The 16,693-nt window shown below is 38.9% G+C and overlaps 1 protein-coding gene across 2 annotated transcripts in view; it reads right to left on the reverse strand.

Moving 5' to 3' along the window:
* Positions 1-16,693, reverse strand: part of cux2b (cut-like homeobox 2b) — a 165,070-nt gene that overhangs the window by 75,710 nt on the left and 72,667 nt on the right. For both annotated transcript variants that reach the window (XM_043247822.1, XM_043247821.1), the window contains exons 2-3: positions 5,918-6,028; positions 2,985-3,032 (exon numbers count right to left, since the gene is read on the reverse strand). In XM_043247822.1, the coding sequence (XP_043103757.1) occupies positions 2,985-3,020 (36 nt within the window). In that variant the 5' untranslated portion in view covers positions 3,021-3,032; positions 5,918-6,028. The remainder of the gene's footprint in view (positions 1-2,984; positions 3,033-5,917; positions 6,029-16,693) is intronic.

The following is a 16,693-nucleotide window of genomic DNA, read 5'->3' on the forward strand; positions in this document are numbered from 1 at the left end:
ATTGTTTGACTATCATTTCTTCTGTAGGGCTTTAAAGGGTTCCTCCTAAAGGTGCCTTGCTAGCCCAACTGGCAGACATTTTCCTCTTAGTCTGACTAGGGCCTCCTTGGCTGAAGTTTGCAAGCATGTTCCCATCTAAAAAGGTGAGCGCTGTGTGGCGTAACACTTCTCAGAGGGATCGTCGACACCTCTCCGATATCAGACCCAGCGGTGCGGCCAACTCTATTAAGACACACACGCCGTCGGACGCGAGCCTCCTCGCAGTAAATTTTATTAAAATTACCTTCATTATAAGACACTCTTCATTATAAATCCAAAAAGTGCTGCTGGTCTCCCAGGGCCTTTGGATTAATAAGGACAGCGATGTATTTTAAGCCGTAAACTCGACTTCTTACTGTCCTTAATCTCCTTTCCACTTCACAGGCCAAATTAACACCTCTCCCCGGCTCTGACGGGACCTCATTAGCTCTCTTCCACTCCGAAAGAGAAAAGAACAGGGAAGAAGAAGAGAAGACGACTACGATGAAGGAGGAGGAGGAGGAGGAGGAGGAGAGAGACGACCAATGACAGCCACCAGCTCGGGGATTAACCCTTTCACGCGACCGAACGCTTCGGGAATCTAGGTCGACGCGTGTTTCTAATCAGCCGCCTGGTTAACGATAATTAGCAGGCGAGGCAGGAGGGGAGGAGAGGGAGGGATGCGCAGAAATGAAACAGAGAAAGAAAAGAGAAACCTGTCATGTCGCAAACACTTCAAAGCCGACGACTTCGCTTTTAAAAGTGGCACGATAAGGGTCCAAGAACCACCGGGGACCTCGAGAAAGCGCAATGCCGGAGAAGGGAGGAGAACGAGGGCCGAAGAGACCTAAAACACACACGCGTGCGCGCTTCAGAGGGACCCAGAACACACAAACACACACTCCACCTACATAACGCTGCGAGCTCTCATAGTTTGCTCTCGCTGTTAAACTTCTCTAGCGCGGTAAGTGGTCCCCGAGAAGTTTACCCATCATGCACCTCTCTGTCAGGGCTGCTCTAGATCTACAAAATGTAAAATGCATAGGTTGCTCCAGTCTTGCCAAAACAAAATATAGTTGGCTAATCATCACACCTGTTCACAAGCTACATCACTGCAATAAAATAATGTAATATTATAAAATAAACCTATTTTAAAAAAACTTAGTGGGTAGTGTTTTGGAGTGTTTTGGAGCAGGGTTGAAGCTAAACTCTGCCGGGCCACAGCCCTCCAGGAACTGGGTTTGACATATAAGGTTACATATGAAGAAAGAAAACCCATGACTTTAAAGAAAAAAACTACAAGCAGTTCACAGCTAGTAAAAAAAAAAAAAAAAAAGGCATCGCTTTATTTTGATGGTCCCTTTTGTTGGTCTGTTGATAATAAGCAACTTTGCACCTACATGTCAACTAATTCTCATTAGAATATTAATAGATTGTCTGATTAATATCTGCTAGCTCTACATTGTGATGATCTCCCAACAGACATTCTACTGACTAAAGTAACTAACTCTAACCCTACCTGTCTACTAATACTCTAATGGCATTTATTAGATATGTAGAGACAGAATCTGTTAAAAGGACCATCAAAATAAAGCAAAACCGAAATACGATTAAATAAAAAAAAACATTTTATTTTAATTGCATAATTGCATTATGATCATGAAATATTTTGAAGAATTGTAAAAAAAAAAAAAAAAAAAAAAAAAAAAATTGTATATGCACTATTTTTTTGGAGATTTAAAAAATTGTAGTATTTCCATTAACCACAGTAACCGTGATTGTACTTTTTAATGCTCTAATGCTATGACTTCATTCACCGAATAGCACAGCAACAAATCCTATTGCTTAATCGCAACAGATTTTACTTTCATAATCAGACGTCTAAAAACAAGACGTCTAAGAAAAACAAATGCCAGGACTTTATCCACTGTGGACAGATCCCAAAAACAAGCATGTAGCAGATTTAATGACGCTGATATTTGAAGTTAACGCTTGAGTAGTGAGGTTTGTTACAGCCACAGCATACATTAAGTACGTTTCGCGGGACTCGCACTCGCAACGAGCTTGACGCTCAAAAAAACGTAATGATGTCCGATCACAAGTGGTCACAGGAGGCAGATCTGAGATGCATGTTAATATCAGTCATTCAAACCTGTATGAGTTTCTTTCTTCCATTCAACACATAAGATAATATTTTCACGCATACAGGTAATGAATCAGTTGCCGGTAGCCATTGACTTCCATAGTATTTGTTTCCACACTATTGAAGTCCGTGCTCAGCAGAAGAGAGAAACTCATGCAAGTTTGAAACAACTCCAGGGAGTGTAAATGAAGGCTCAATTTTTGAGTGAACCGCCCCTTCGATATTTCGTGAAAATGCCATTGCATTCGCGCACAACACAACACCATGTGGCCAGCTGGACTCTGTGACAGCAGCGGATCACTCCTGATGAGACGGGAAACCTGCTCTATCATTTCAGTATGCCTGAGCTCTCTGGACCACAGACGAGGAACGCAAATATGATTTATGATCTGCTGTTTAATGGCTCGAGCACTGGCTTTGAGAGGAGATCAGATGACTTTCTCGACAGGAGCATGTCAGGGAAGGAACGGGGAGTGCACCATTACAACAGCATGACAGAGAGAGTGAGAGAGGCCTCCAGTACTCCTGCGTCTTAATGGAGGAGAGATGCTACTTAAGTCTGACGGGAAAATGATACCAGTCAATACAGTCAAGGGAGGGGGATGGAGCGCGGATACGGATGACGTGATGCTGAGAGAGTTTGGATCCCTGGGAAAGGCAGCAATCGGCTACATAAAACATACACCACCAATGAAGCATGTCGAAGCGCGATCAAGCAATTTGGATGTTATTTCATGTATTATTTCTCCAAATCTCTCCAGCATGAGCAGACATGAGAGCAGCTATGTTTCTGAGGTGGACATGACGGGGAGTGTTGACTGACCTGAGCTTGGAAACTCTTGAGGACGGGCGAAACCATCTCCAACACCTCCTGAACACAGAGAAACAGACACAACGCTGATGAACTGCACATGTATTTAACCCTCGCAGGGTGATACTGCTAAGAAAAGATGTGCATTTTTATTTTGCTTAAAGACAATAAAGTCTATTTCTGGTTTGTTTGTTTGAAAATAATCAAAGAAAGAAAAAAATAAAATATATATATATATATATATATATATATATATATATATATATATATATATATATATATATATATTTTTTGTTTTTTCTTATCGTGATGGATGATTAAGGGAATTTGGGATTTTTTACCCCCATTTATGTATATTTCTGTGAAACAGGAAACCATGGCTGGACAATTTCATGTTCATGTTTCAATCACCCCAGAGTGCTCAAAATGGTGAACATGAATAGGAATATACTTCCTCATATTTCACTCATAAAAATGTCCAATTATGTATTCAACATGTTTAAAAAAAACCCAAAACATTTACTTCGTAAACCCATTTCCCCCGATTTGAAATTATCATTCAATAAAAGTTTAGATTTTTTTTTTTATTAAATAAAATGATTAACAATGCAGATTAATTTTCACAGCCACCTTTGACCATATTTACCAAGGGTGCCAATATTTTTGACCCGGACAATAGATAGATAGATAGATAGATAGATAGATAGATAGATAGATAGATAGATAGATAGATAGATAGATAGATAGATAGATAGATAGATAGATAATAAACATGAACTGAAATAAAAAAATAAATGGTAAAACAAAAATAAAATCTAATTCAAAATATTATCAAAAACCACTGCATAATAGTATATCAATATGAATGAATCAATAAATGCACAAGTTTTAAACTACTGCTGTCACCCACAGACTTTTATTGTATGTGCATTAGTATTGCAAACGCAAAAAGAAAAGAAAAGAAATAAATAAATAAAAATAAACAGTGGTAATCAACAGTACGCCACATTTGTTGTTAGTAGCTGTTGTATTGAACCGAGAACCTTTGGCTGAAGACAATAATAACTTCTCCATTAACACAAATAACTCTCATCTGATTCTCCTGTCAATCCATTACTGACGCTTTGTTTATGTTCAATTACGCCACAATCTTTGACGATGCGGCTAGCACGAAGCCCATTCGCTCCAGACGTTTGCTAATCTTGTAAATTCTGATTGTCACTGATGACATTTGTGTCAAGTGGAGAGCAAACGAGGCGTCAGGCTCCTGAGTCGAGAGGTCTGACGCCGGATCGTGTCGAAGCTTCAAACGCAGCCTCGCAAAAAGGAGGGCCGCTAACGAGGAAAAATGTAAAATGTCAAAGCGCGTATAATGAGAGATGCGTGACAAGCATTCCTCGCGTCGTCACCTTTACCTGAAGAGGAATCGGAGACGCAGTTCCGGATTAGAGTGACGGGAATTTAAACGGAGAGGGACTTGAACTTAAAGACGCTCGGTGGAGGATTTTCTTCCACGGAACGAGCGGCTCATTTTTTTTTTTTTTTTTTTTTTTTTTTTTTTCGCTGAAGGTTCTGGAAGATTAAATGCTGATGTCTGCCTGTTCTGGGCTGGATGTGACAAGTAACGTCAATAAACAGCAGATACTCTGTGTTACACTATTAGTGCTGATACTGGAGGGATGGATGGGTTCGTATGTACACGCGGAGTGACGGGCTGACAGAGACAGAACTATTCTGAGCTGTATGAAACTAGAGAAACTAGATACAGGCTCGGAAGTAACGCCTACAAATATTGGCTCGTACTGGAAGAGGAGTAGTGAGGGGCGGGAAAAATGGGAGGGGTAGAGAAGACAGGGGAGGAGACTAAATGCCAAGGGGGTGGGGCAGAGAGGCGGAGAAAACAAGAGGGGCAGAGAGTAGAGAAACTGAGAGCAAAATGATCTTCTGCTAGATGGCGTTGCTGGTTTTAAAAAATATATATAAACTATTAGATGTACTATGAGTAAAAAAAAAAAATTATATATATTTATGAGCAAAAGTTAGATTTTTAATGTTTCTAAAAGGCTTTTATGTTCATCAAGGCTGCATTTGTGTAAAAAAAAAAAGTCAAATATTATTAAAGTTTGAAATAGCGGATTTCAATGTGAAAATATATTAAAATATAATTTATTCTCGTGATGTAATACTGAATTTTCAGCATCATTACTCCAGTCTTCAGCGTCACATGATCCTTCAGAAATCATTCTAATACGCTGATTTTCTGCTCAAGAAACATTATTAACAATATTGAAAAGTCGTGCTGCTTTATATTTTTTTAATACAAAAAAAAGTTTGTATTACGAATAGAAAGTTCAAAGGAAAGCATTTATTTGAAATATAAATATTTTGTAATACTATGAATGTCTTTATTTCCATTATTGATCAATTGAATGTGTTGTAATTAAATAAAACTAATAATAAAATAAATCACTTGAGTTTTGAACTGTAGTGTATATCATTAATAACATATGTTATAGGAAATAAAAGATTTCATGCATTTTTTGTAAATTGTGTTACATAGTAAGAAATAAATGTATGTAAATAATAAATATGTAACAAGTTTAATTATGCAAACAAATGCATTTACAAAACATAGAAGTGACAAAATTAGCCAGCCAGCTTTATCATGATGTCATTTTCCAGCTGTTCTAGAACAGTTAGTCACATGGCATTTGCGGATCAGCTGATTGGCTCAAGAAGTTCTGAAATATGAGAAGGGGAGGAGTTCAGACAAGAGAAGACCATCAGAACAGGAGAGAGGGAGCAAACAAATATGTGAGGGTCAGACGGGAAAAAGGAGCTGAACAGGTAAGGTCAAGAAAACCTTAAAGCCTATCAGCATGACTAGATGAACACCACACACACACACAAACACACAATTAACTGCTTCCCGCTCTCCTACTCACCTCTGGGACATTTTTCTTGAATTCACGGCTCAGTTCCACCAGGTGCTTATGGGAGTCCTCGCTCTCTTCCTGTCGGCCTGCTAGTTGTGCCGCCACTGAATTGAGCTCCCTCTACAGAGACAAAGAGAAAGAGAGAGAGAGACGCTTTAGAGAGGCCTGCCAACACTCGTACACACAGCTTAGTACATACATAAATAAATATACGCTGCTGAATATTAACCGTGTAATCCGTCATGATCTGATAGAAGGCGACTGCTTACTGTAAGCTCAGCCCCATTAATAATTAAACCAAAATAAATCCAATGCCTACAGTAGCAGAAGGCCTTTTAGATAATCAGAATCCAAAATAATCGATACCTCTGCAACAGTCATGAGAGAGAGAGAGAGAGAGAGAGAGAGAGAGACAGAGAGAGAGAGAGACAGAGAGACATAGAGAGAGACAGAGAGAGAGAGAGAGACAGAGAGAGAGAGACATAGAGAGAGAGAGAGACAGAGAGAGAGATATAGAGAGAGAGAGAGAGAGAAAGAGAGAGAGAGACAGAGAGAGAGAGAGAGAGAGACATATATATAGAGAGAGAGAGAGAGAGACAGAGAGAGAGAGAGAGAGAGACATATAGAGAGAGAGAGAGAGACATATAGAGAGAGAGAGAGAGAGAGAGAGAGAGAGAGAGAGAGAGAGAGAGAGAGAGAGAGAGAGACAGAGAGAGAGAGAGAGAGACAGAGAGACATAGAGAGAGAGAGAGAGAGAGAGAGAGAGAGAGAGAGAGAGAGAGAGAGAGAGAGAGAGAGAGAGAGAGAGAGACATAGAGAGAGAGAGAGAGAGAGAGAGAGAGAGAGAGAGAGAGAGAGAGAGAGAGAGACATAGAGAGAGACATAGAGAGAGGAGAGACAGAGAGAGAGAGAGACAGAGAGAGAGAGAGACATAGAGAGAGAGAGAGAGAGAGACAGAGAGACATAGAGAGAGAGAGAGAGAGAGAGAGAGAGAGAGAGAGAGAGAGAGAGAGAGAGAGAGAGAGAGAGAGAGAGAGAGAGAGAGAGAGAGAGAGAGAGAGAGAGAGAGAGAGAGAGAGAGAGAGAGAGAGAGAGACATAGAGAGAGAGAGAGAGAGAGAGAGAGATAGAGAGAGAGAGAGAGAGAGAGAGAGAGAGAGACATAGAGAGAGAGAGAGAGAGAGAGAGAGAGAGAGAGAGAGAGAGAGACATAGAGAGAGAGAGAGAGGGCGGAGGGAGAAAATGGCACATGCACAGGAACTCTGAATATTCACCAATATCCATCTTATTCAGCTGACCCGGTGCGCAGAGAGACTGAAATATGGTTGAGGACGACTGTAGAGAGGTCGGCACGAGCAAAATCAATATCACAAAGTACTGCTGTGTTTTTCTGTACATGCACCATCACATTAACATGTCTTTTCAGACATTGGGCCATAATAGTAATAGCATTTTTTTAAGACTGTTCTATGAAGTGCACGTTATATTGATATATTTTTCAGGGAAAAACTGACAGACAGGCAATTTTAGACATCGTCTTGGAATGCCATGTGGATGTTAAGTCTTCTCACCAAGTCAGAATTTTGAGATATCAATTGCAAGAAAAAAGGTATTAAAACGGCAAGATAAAACTTTTCCTTTTTCCTCCCGAACCAGTACAACATTGAACATTTAACATAAAAAGAAAAATTGCAAGAAAAATAAACGGTGAGCTAAACGGTCAAAGATGGTTTGATTTATTTTTATAGTGTAGCAGAAAAAAAATGCATTTAAATGCTGGGATAAAAAGTCACAACTGCCTTTTTTAATTCTTTGTCAACACATATATTTTCTTTGTTGGGGTAATACTTTAGAACAAGTAACACTTACTATTAGCTATGACTTTTCCCTCAAATTCTTAATTGTCTGCTTATTAATAGAAAGTAAGGTAGTTTGGGAGTTTTAGGTAGGATTAGAGATGAAAAATAAGGTCATGTAGAATAAGGTATTAATATGTGCTTAATTAGCACTAATAAATGACTAATATTCTAGCAATATGCATGCTAATAAGCAAAGGTGCAACCTTAAAATGAAGCGTTACTGATCAAACTTCAATCACAAGTCACGTTTTACAGCTCGACCTGCTTCATGAAACATCTCGCTCCTCACATTCTCTCCCAGTCAAAGGTCTTTGTGTTCAAGCTAAAGCTAAAAAAAGAAAGAGAGGGCTTTTCAATTACTGTACCAAATTCGTACATGACATAAAATTTAATTTACTACGTTTTAATTAATCTGTACTCTTACTTAAAGGCAATTTAGAAAATTATCTAACGGGAGAGGAAGAATTCCTGAGGACAAAAGCAGTAACGCAGCCCCAGATTTACGGCACCGGCGCTTGGATGCTTTTCAAAACTTTTCCTCATCTTCAGCGGAGTCTGAAAGCGTGATGACGAGGAACTGCGTTCATTAAACGACAACATAATTAAGCGGCTAATTCGACCTCTGGACGGACTTTAGACACCAGCGCAGTGCAAAAACACGGCTTTTTCCGCTTTAAAAAGTCTGCGTCTGCACGTTTTCACCTGGAAAGAGACCAAAGCACCGAAACATCGACGTGGAACGAAAAGACACGCTTAAGCTTTTCTTATGGAAGTCATTTACGGAGCCGTTAAGCTCTAATTGTTTAGGGACTGGAAGGGTTTGATGGACTGCGAGGCTTGGATTTAACCTCTATTAGCTTGAAGCGGACTACGGTGCTGTTCGTCCGTTTGATTGACGTCCAGACGAGAACCTCGACATTAAGTGACGCACGTGCTTAACAGATCCGGAAACGCTGATGCTATCAAGCCAGTAACAAGTCGGCTCGGTAGTGTGCATCTACAGAAGCAGGTGTGCTGAACGACGTGACCTTAATTCTAAATAAATACGTAGGACTGCGCGTTTGGAATTAAACATGCCATCTATTTTCTCCGGCTATTGTTCTTCTGTTGCCATTCTTAATTACTTCTTACTTTAGTTACTTGAGTCTTGCAGGATTTATGTATAATGTTTGTTCAGCGAGTCTACAAACACCCAACATTTTTATGAAGGATATACACTGCCATGTAAAAGTTTGGGTGAAAAAAAAGTATCTTTGGCTGCATATATTGGTTTAAAAATACAGTACAATTAGAGATATATGTAATATTATATAATAATTATACATAATAATAATCAGAAATACTGTGAAATAATATTATAATTAAAAAATGCTGGTTTTTAGTTGAATATATTGTCAAATGTAATTTATTTCTGTGATCAAAGCTGAATTTTCAGTGTCACATGATCCTTCAGATATCAATTATTACTGGTGCTCAATTATTAATAACGGCTCTATCAATGTTTTTGCTGCTTAATATCTTTTGTGGAAAAAAACATTTATTTGAAAGAAATCTTTTGTAATATTATAAATGCCTTTACAGTCACTTTTGATCAGTTTAATGCACGCTTATTGAATAAATTCATTTTTTGGATAGGATTAATTCTTTCTTTTGTTCTTGTACTTTTCATCGGAATTTTTACCTCTTTCATTCAATCACTTCTTTTGTTCTTTCAATCGCTCTTTTATTCCATCACATTTTGATGTTTTCTTTCTTTTCTTTCTCATGCTCTCTTTCATTCACTCTTTCTTTAATTCCCTTTTAATTCATTTTCCTTCGCTCTTTCTCTCGCAATTCCCCTGCCAGGCAAAAATCTTAAGTCAGATCGCTTCGAAAAAAGTATTAATACGCCACAAAGCGGCATGATTTGAGCAACATCTGTAGCCCAAACAGTGAAGTTTAATGCTTCTGATTAAGGATTTGAACAAACCCCAAACTCTTAAGTCTGAAGAACAACAATACTGAAGAAACACGGCTAATTGCCTGAGCGCAAACTTCACCACTAAGAAGCATTTACAGAAACTTGTGCTTAAGTTTTAGCAGCACTAATAGTAGGAGCATATAAAGGAAAAGCTTTTTATTAATAGTTTTGACATCTGACACATCACAAACAGCATCTTTGCTCCCTGCATCGTCTACAGAGACAAGATATCAGCAGGAGCTGGAAATAAACCTGCTCGCTCTCACCTTTCAAGAACAAACTGCGGCACGCTTCACTTCTGTTGTTTTTTTCAAATGTTTGTTCATTTGTGCTCAGACAGCCATCAGACCCACCTGATGCTAACGCGCCGTTTGCCAAAAGCTCTTTTTCTTCCTCATTTCTCTGCTACCCATGATGCACTGAGTCTCTGAGACGCCTGTTAATGCAAGCGTGCTCAGCAGGTGATGATCCATGTTAGTCAATGTCGTTCCGAGCAGGAAAATTACAGTACACATAAGATGCATGAACCGAGGTCTGACACGAGCGAGCTGAACTAGAAAACTTTCACCATAAACATCTTAAAATCTTCATCAAGCCATATTGATTTGTATCTGTATTTTCCTCATTTCAATCTTTCTCTTTCATTTTCATTTCATTTTTTAAATAAAATGTTATTTTACATGATTAATAATAATACTTGTAAATAAATATGAATATGCTTAATATTTTAAAAACATGTAAAATAAATAAATTAAAAATAATACAATTAGAATTAAATTATTGTTATATTTTTATTTTATATTTTTATAGTAACACTACTACTAGTAATAATAATAATAATAATAATAATAATAATAATAATTATTATTATCATCATACAAAGTGGTCACCTGAAAAACAAAGATAAAATAGAATAAAATGGAGATTATGGCAGACTCCTCTGACTTCCATAGTAGGACAAAAAAATATGCGAGTCAAAGGTTAAAAAAAAAAAAAAAAAAAAAAAAAAAAAAAACTCTGTTAGGCAGAACAAAGAAATTCATACAGGTTTAGAGGGTGAGTAAATGATGACAGATTTTTTTTTTTTAGGTGGCTGAACTATTCCTTTAACCATGTTGCTCCAAACCTGTATGTCAACTGTAAACTTTTTTCAGTGAAAAACAGAAATTCGCAAAATAGTCAAGACACTGTTTTCCATACAAATGTAAGAGGATAATTGCCAATCTCAAAGAAGAATATTAATATTAGAAAATATGCACCATGAAAATATTTTACAAAATGCAAGATGCAAAAAAAAAAAAAAATGTATATATATACATTGCATATATAATATATACATATACATATATATACATATGAAGTCAATAAAGCAGTACAAAATGTGGGCAGACCAGACCAAATTTCTTTTAACATTCTCTAAAAAGGTTGAGCTCAAACTTACTTGAAAATTTGACCTTTTCTGTTCCAAAAATGAAAAAAATAAATAAATAAATAAAAATCACACAGGTTTGCAAGGACACAAGGCTAAACAAATGACGACACAAATTTCACTTTCAGGCAAACTATCGCTTTAAATCGGACCCCAGTTCCAGGAAAGTCACAAAGAAATGTCACTATTGAACAGTATTGAAAAAAAGCCACGCTTGTGTGTAAAAAGAAGACATCTTCAGTCAAACGTTCGACGTTTTAAGGGTTCGGAAAAAGGCAATCAGGCCTGTATTTTCAGGATGCGGTGGGCAGCTGGGTCAATATTGAGCCCCTGTCATTACGCCTGTGCCAGTCAAACATCCGTCTGTAATTGATGAGTTTCCCTCTGGGAAGCTCTGCCGATGTCACGGGGGGCGGGGCCAACCACTCGGGGGCGGGGCTAAGCTAAACCAGCCCTGCTGAGGCCAGCATCTGTCAGACAAGCCAGCGAGAAAAATTGATTGGCTGAGGAGTTTGTGTTCATGTGCAGTCGACCGACTTCATTTGGACGTGAGACGGCGTTGACGCTTGAACTTGACACTGAATCAAACACGTCTGCGAGCGACCGAGATATATTAAAGCACAACCAAAGATAAGTAGGGGTTAACTAAATCACATCTGAGAGCTTGTCGTCTGTAATAACCAGACAAGCAACGAAGGACCATAAATGAAAATGCGTACTGTAAATACACAGACTGTTAGAACACAAAGATATAACCTTCAGATTCACTATAGAGCTCGAAAAAATCTTTACCATCGATTAGCACAGAATCTATGGCACCTCTCGCTGATGACAGCAGGGAAGAGAGGAAGTTGACATGTGGGAAAAGCAAGAGAGTTCTCAACCAGTGAGCCAGAGTGTTTGGACCAGCAGAAATGAACTGCAAAAAAAGTGGGTGGTTATGGGAAAAAAGGGGGAAAAAATGCAGATGGAGGTATTATTTTTCTTTTTGTATCCCATCTAATTGCAATCATAGGCAGATGTCTGCGAGTGTGACAGCATCAGCAGAATTGCTGCTGAGAGCACAGAATCTTTGTCTAAAAATAATCAGACGTTCTGGGCTCGGCTGTTTGTTATAATGGTAATCGATGCTGCAGGCTTTGAATTCCATCAATTTATAGATCCACTCTGTTCTGCCTGGTGATTGCGCTGCCTCTAAACCCCTGCTGCACACACACACACACACACACACACGCTCATGAAAACAAAAAAAAAACACAAAAGGTTCACGCAGGCGGGGACCATTACCTATGCATGTAGATACGCAGCCCTGCATTCGCGTTATACAACCAAATTATATCTAAAGAATATTGACACACAGAGAAAACACAAATACAAACATCAGTGGAGGAAGAGGATAATACATATATGCATCGCGCATTCAACACACGAACGCAGAAACACAAAAGATTCAAACAGACAAGGGCCATTACCTATGCATGCAGACATGTGCGTTATACCAAAAATATCTATAGAATCATTAGCTGTGCATGCAGATATGAGACCTCACATGCAATTATACGAGCAACGATATTCACTGGAGCACAGCATGCAGGGTTGTATATCTGCACAAACGAGTACTTTATACACAATCCACATGATCAAATATTTACATGGCTACCGCCTATGCATGCACATATGCAACCCTGCATGGACACGATGCATGCATTTTCTATACATCAAAAACATCTACAGGACCATCTACAGGATTATTACCTATGCATGCAGATACGAAACCTGCATAAACAAGTTCTGTGTGTAAATGCTATCTTTAGAACCGTTATCTGTGCATGCAGATATGCAGCTCAGCATGCACGATATAAAAAAACGTCATCTCTCCCGCATGCACTTCACGCATAAAAAAGCATTACCTACGCATGAAGAAGTCGTCTACAAAACTATAATGACGCAATGCATATGATAGAAAACATAACAGTACCTTAGTTGCATGCACATATGCAACCCAGCATGCATGTTATACAATTCATGCAGATGTGTACAGAAAAAAAAATCGTATACATGGCCATTACGGATGCTATAGTGATATGCAAAAATGTGCAACCCTGCATGGCCTGCATACATATCTACACAACACAGACATACAGAGAAACACAAATATAAACATCAGTGTAGAAACAGAAGGTCCAATCATGCACCATGCATTAAACACACACACACACACACAAAATAGCCACAGCGAGGGACAGCAGAAGGGCTAGTCTATGATTTAGATAAGTGCAGTTTCTTTTCATATGTTTTCTTATCTCCTCGGTTTGTGTGTAAGGCAGAAGATTTGTCCTTAGCTGTTTCAGATTAGTGCCGCTTCTCAGACGCCACATTCGAGAGGAGAGATCGATCAATGAATCAAATCAACACAATCAATACGGCCCATCGCTGGAGTCTAGTCTGGCCCCCGCATTAATACTGGCACCAACCCCACCCCCTCAAACCCCCCGACACGCACAAAAACAACAGCACTTTTCTCTGTTGCTTTTTGTGTGTGTGTGTGCGCGTGCGCGCATGTGTGTTTGGGAGAGATCCAGGATAGGGCCGTTTCTGGCGGGTGTCCATGGCAGAGATGGAAGATGAGCCGTTATCTGCCCTGACTTGGACAGGAAAGTGGAAAGTGGACCGCTGGACGTGCTCAGAGCTGCCATGCGCCTCAGCTCCACGCTTTCATTTGTTTACCCGTAGGAGAGAAAAATCACAAATGGGATCTTTTTAATATCTCAATTGTTTCTCCTAGGAAGAACTGAGATAAAGGAGTGAGAAGAATCTCACACGTGTCTCCTCCAGTGGTTTGGAAGTGAAGTCTCACACTGTGCTCTGATCTGACACAAGAAAAGTCAGAGATTTCTTAAAGGAATAGTAAATCCTGTCATTTACTCTTCCTCGAGTTGTACTAAATCTGTACGTTTCTCTCAATGCAACCAAACAGCCGCCGGTAGCCATTGGCTTCTACAGTATGAGGGAAAAAAAATACTATGGAAGTCAATGGCTACTATAAGTGTTTCAGTACCTGCATTCTTTAAAATATGTGTTCAGAATAGACCCTTTTCACAAGACTGTGATGACGTCTTCAGCATCATAAATCCTCAAAAGTTTATCATATTTGTATTTTTTTTCATGCATGTACAGTTATAATGCTATTCTTTTTTACTGCATTACCTTTGCTTTATATGACAAAAAAAAATGGTTTATGCTAATGCAAGAGTATTTCTAATGCAGCGTCTATGGGAGGGACAGTAAGTTTAATATTGTTCTTTCTTCTTACTGTCGTTTTTTTTCCTTTGAAAATCATGAAAACACTATCGTAGACTCCTCTTCTGCTATTTGAGCAAATGGGAATGGAAAAATCCATATTTGTGGTACTCTCCCATTCAAACTATGATGACTTCCGCTGATGGAAAAACCCAGAAACGCGGAAAAGGTCCACAAGAAAGAAACCCGTACAGGTTGAGGACGAGTAAACGATGATACAATTTTTGTTTAAGGGTGAGCCATCCCTTAAAATATGAGAAATATAACATTTCTCATTCATTGATCAGAGCTTCAGTTAGCTGAAACATCAAAAAAAAAAAAAAATTAAGCACTGTGCAATGAAGTTTATTGATCAAGCAGTGCACAAAGTCGATCAAATCGTTCATAATTAACGTCGACATCAAAAGATGCACGTCGAATAAACTGATAAATCACACAGTGAATGCAATATTGGTGGCACAGTGAGCATCACACGTAAATGAACATCACAGAGTTAAAATATTTTGTGGCGGCGTGTGAATTTAGCGGTCACCGTCTCTGAATATCACATCTTGACACCTTTCTAAACCTGCCAGCAGAGGCTGGGAAATGATTGCGAATAATTAATCCCAAACCATCAGCCGGCTCTCGGCAGACAACGCGCCGGCTCTTAAGACGAGCACCAGCGTTACAATGATCGGGGAAGGTGTGACTCATGTCGTCAGGAATTAGTTGTCACGCTGCACTTCATTTAGGAGTTTTAGCACCTAGCACGCTACAATCCGTCAACACCTTGTCTAAAGCGCACGTTCAGTTCGGAAACGCTTCATCTGTCGGGAAAAGTGCAGTTAGGAGTTTGTGCTCTGTAAGCAAGGACGCGTTTGAAATGAAGAAGTACAGGCAGTGCTGTCGCTTCGGAATAAAACCCCTCAAGCATCTATCAGAGGGTTTTAAACCAAAGTTGCGCCTCAGCGGGGGACTGAAAATATTGACTCGTTATAGAGTCACTGTTGAGACTCCTGGTCATTTAAAGGATTGAAAAACGGTCCACCTACTGCTCATAGTAAGAGCTGAATTTGAGCAAATTATTTTTACAGGAGACCAGTAATTTCTGTGTCAGACGGAAATGCAGAGTGGTTTAACTTAATAAAATGAACGCATTTGTGTGAATGCTCAAGAAAAAAAAAAGGTACAAAAGCTATAACTAGAGAGGTACACTTTTAAAAGATAAAAGCTTTGTACCTTATTTACCCCTATATTTACCCTTTGGCACCTAAATAGAACGCATTAGTAGCTTTTGAAAAGGAGCTACACAAATGACATCAGTTGAAAAAAATTAAATTAAATTTGTGAGTGGTTACACAAGGTAATTTGTACTGACAAGTAAAATTTAGATTAATTTGGACAGGATCACGTTAATTTTATTTGACATTCTGTGGATTTCACCTGGAAAATATGCACTCATGTTGATTCAGTTGATCTTAACAGCATAGCAGGCAAGCATATATATATATATATGTATATGAGTGTGTGTGTGTGTGTGTGTGTGCACGTGGTATTTATCACGTTATGGATAGGAATAGGAAGGATAGGAATACCAGTAAATTTTGACCTTGTGGGGACATTTTTTAGGTCTCCGTGAGGAAACAAGTTTATAAAACATACAGGATTACACTTTATGAAAATCTGAAATTGCTGATAGTTTCCTGTAAGGGCTAGGTTTAGTCTGTACGCAGCCTATATTTCTGCTGAAGGTCCTGGACACCTGGCATCATAGATTCTATCAAATACCAACAGATAAAAAATCAATATGCGACCGACTCTGTTAGAAATCTTATTATTGGCCATGTTTGAATCTTCCAACCGTGCAATGATCCAAACACAAACCTCAAAAACTACACAAAACGGGTCACTGAGCACAAAACCAAGCTTTTGCTGGCCATTCCAGTCCTCTGAACTGAACCCTGTAGATAATGAGTGAGGTGAACTGAAGAGGAGAAGCACCGACATGAAGCTGGGAACCTAAAGGGTCTGAAGTGATGCTGGACGATGTTCTCCAACCTCATCTTGCTTTATAGGAGCATATTTAAAGCTGTTAAACTGGCATGTGGAGATTTCAAAAAGTATTGAATAAAATGGTGCCCTTAATTGTGGCCAATATGTGTTACAAATGATAATGACATTATCGAATGACCAATTTTTGGTGCATTTTGTTTTAAATAAAAGATCAACAGGATTAGCAATGCAGATTCTTTGATC

Source organism: Puntigrus tetrazona, chromosome 8, assembly GCF_018831695.1.
Source record: "Puntigrus tetrazona isolate hp1 chromosome 8, ASM1883169v1, whole genome shotgun sequence".
Lineage (NCBI taxonomy): Eukaryota > Metazoa > Chordata > Actinopteri > Cypriniformes > Cyprinidae > Puntigrus > Puntigrus tetrazona.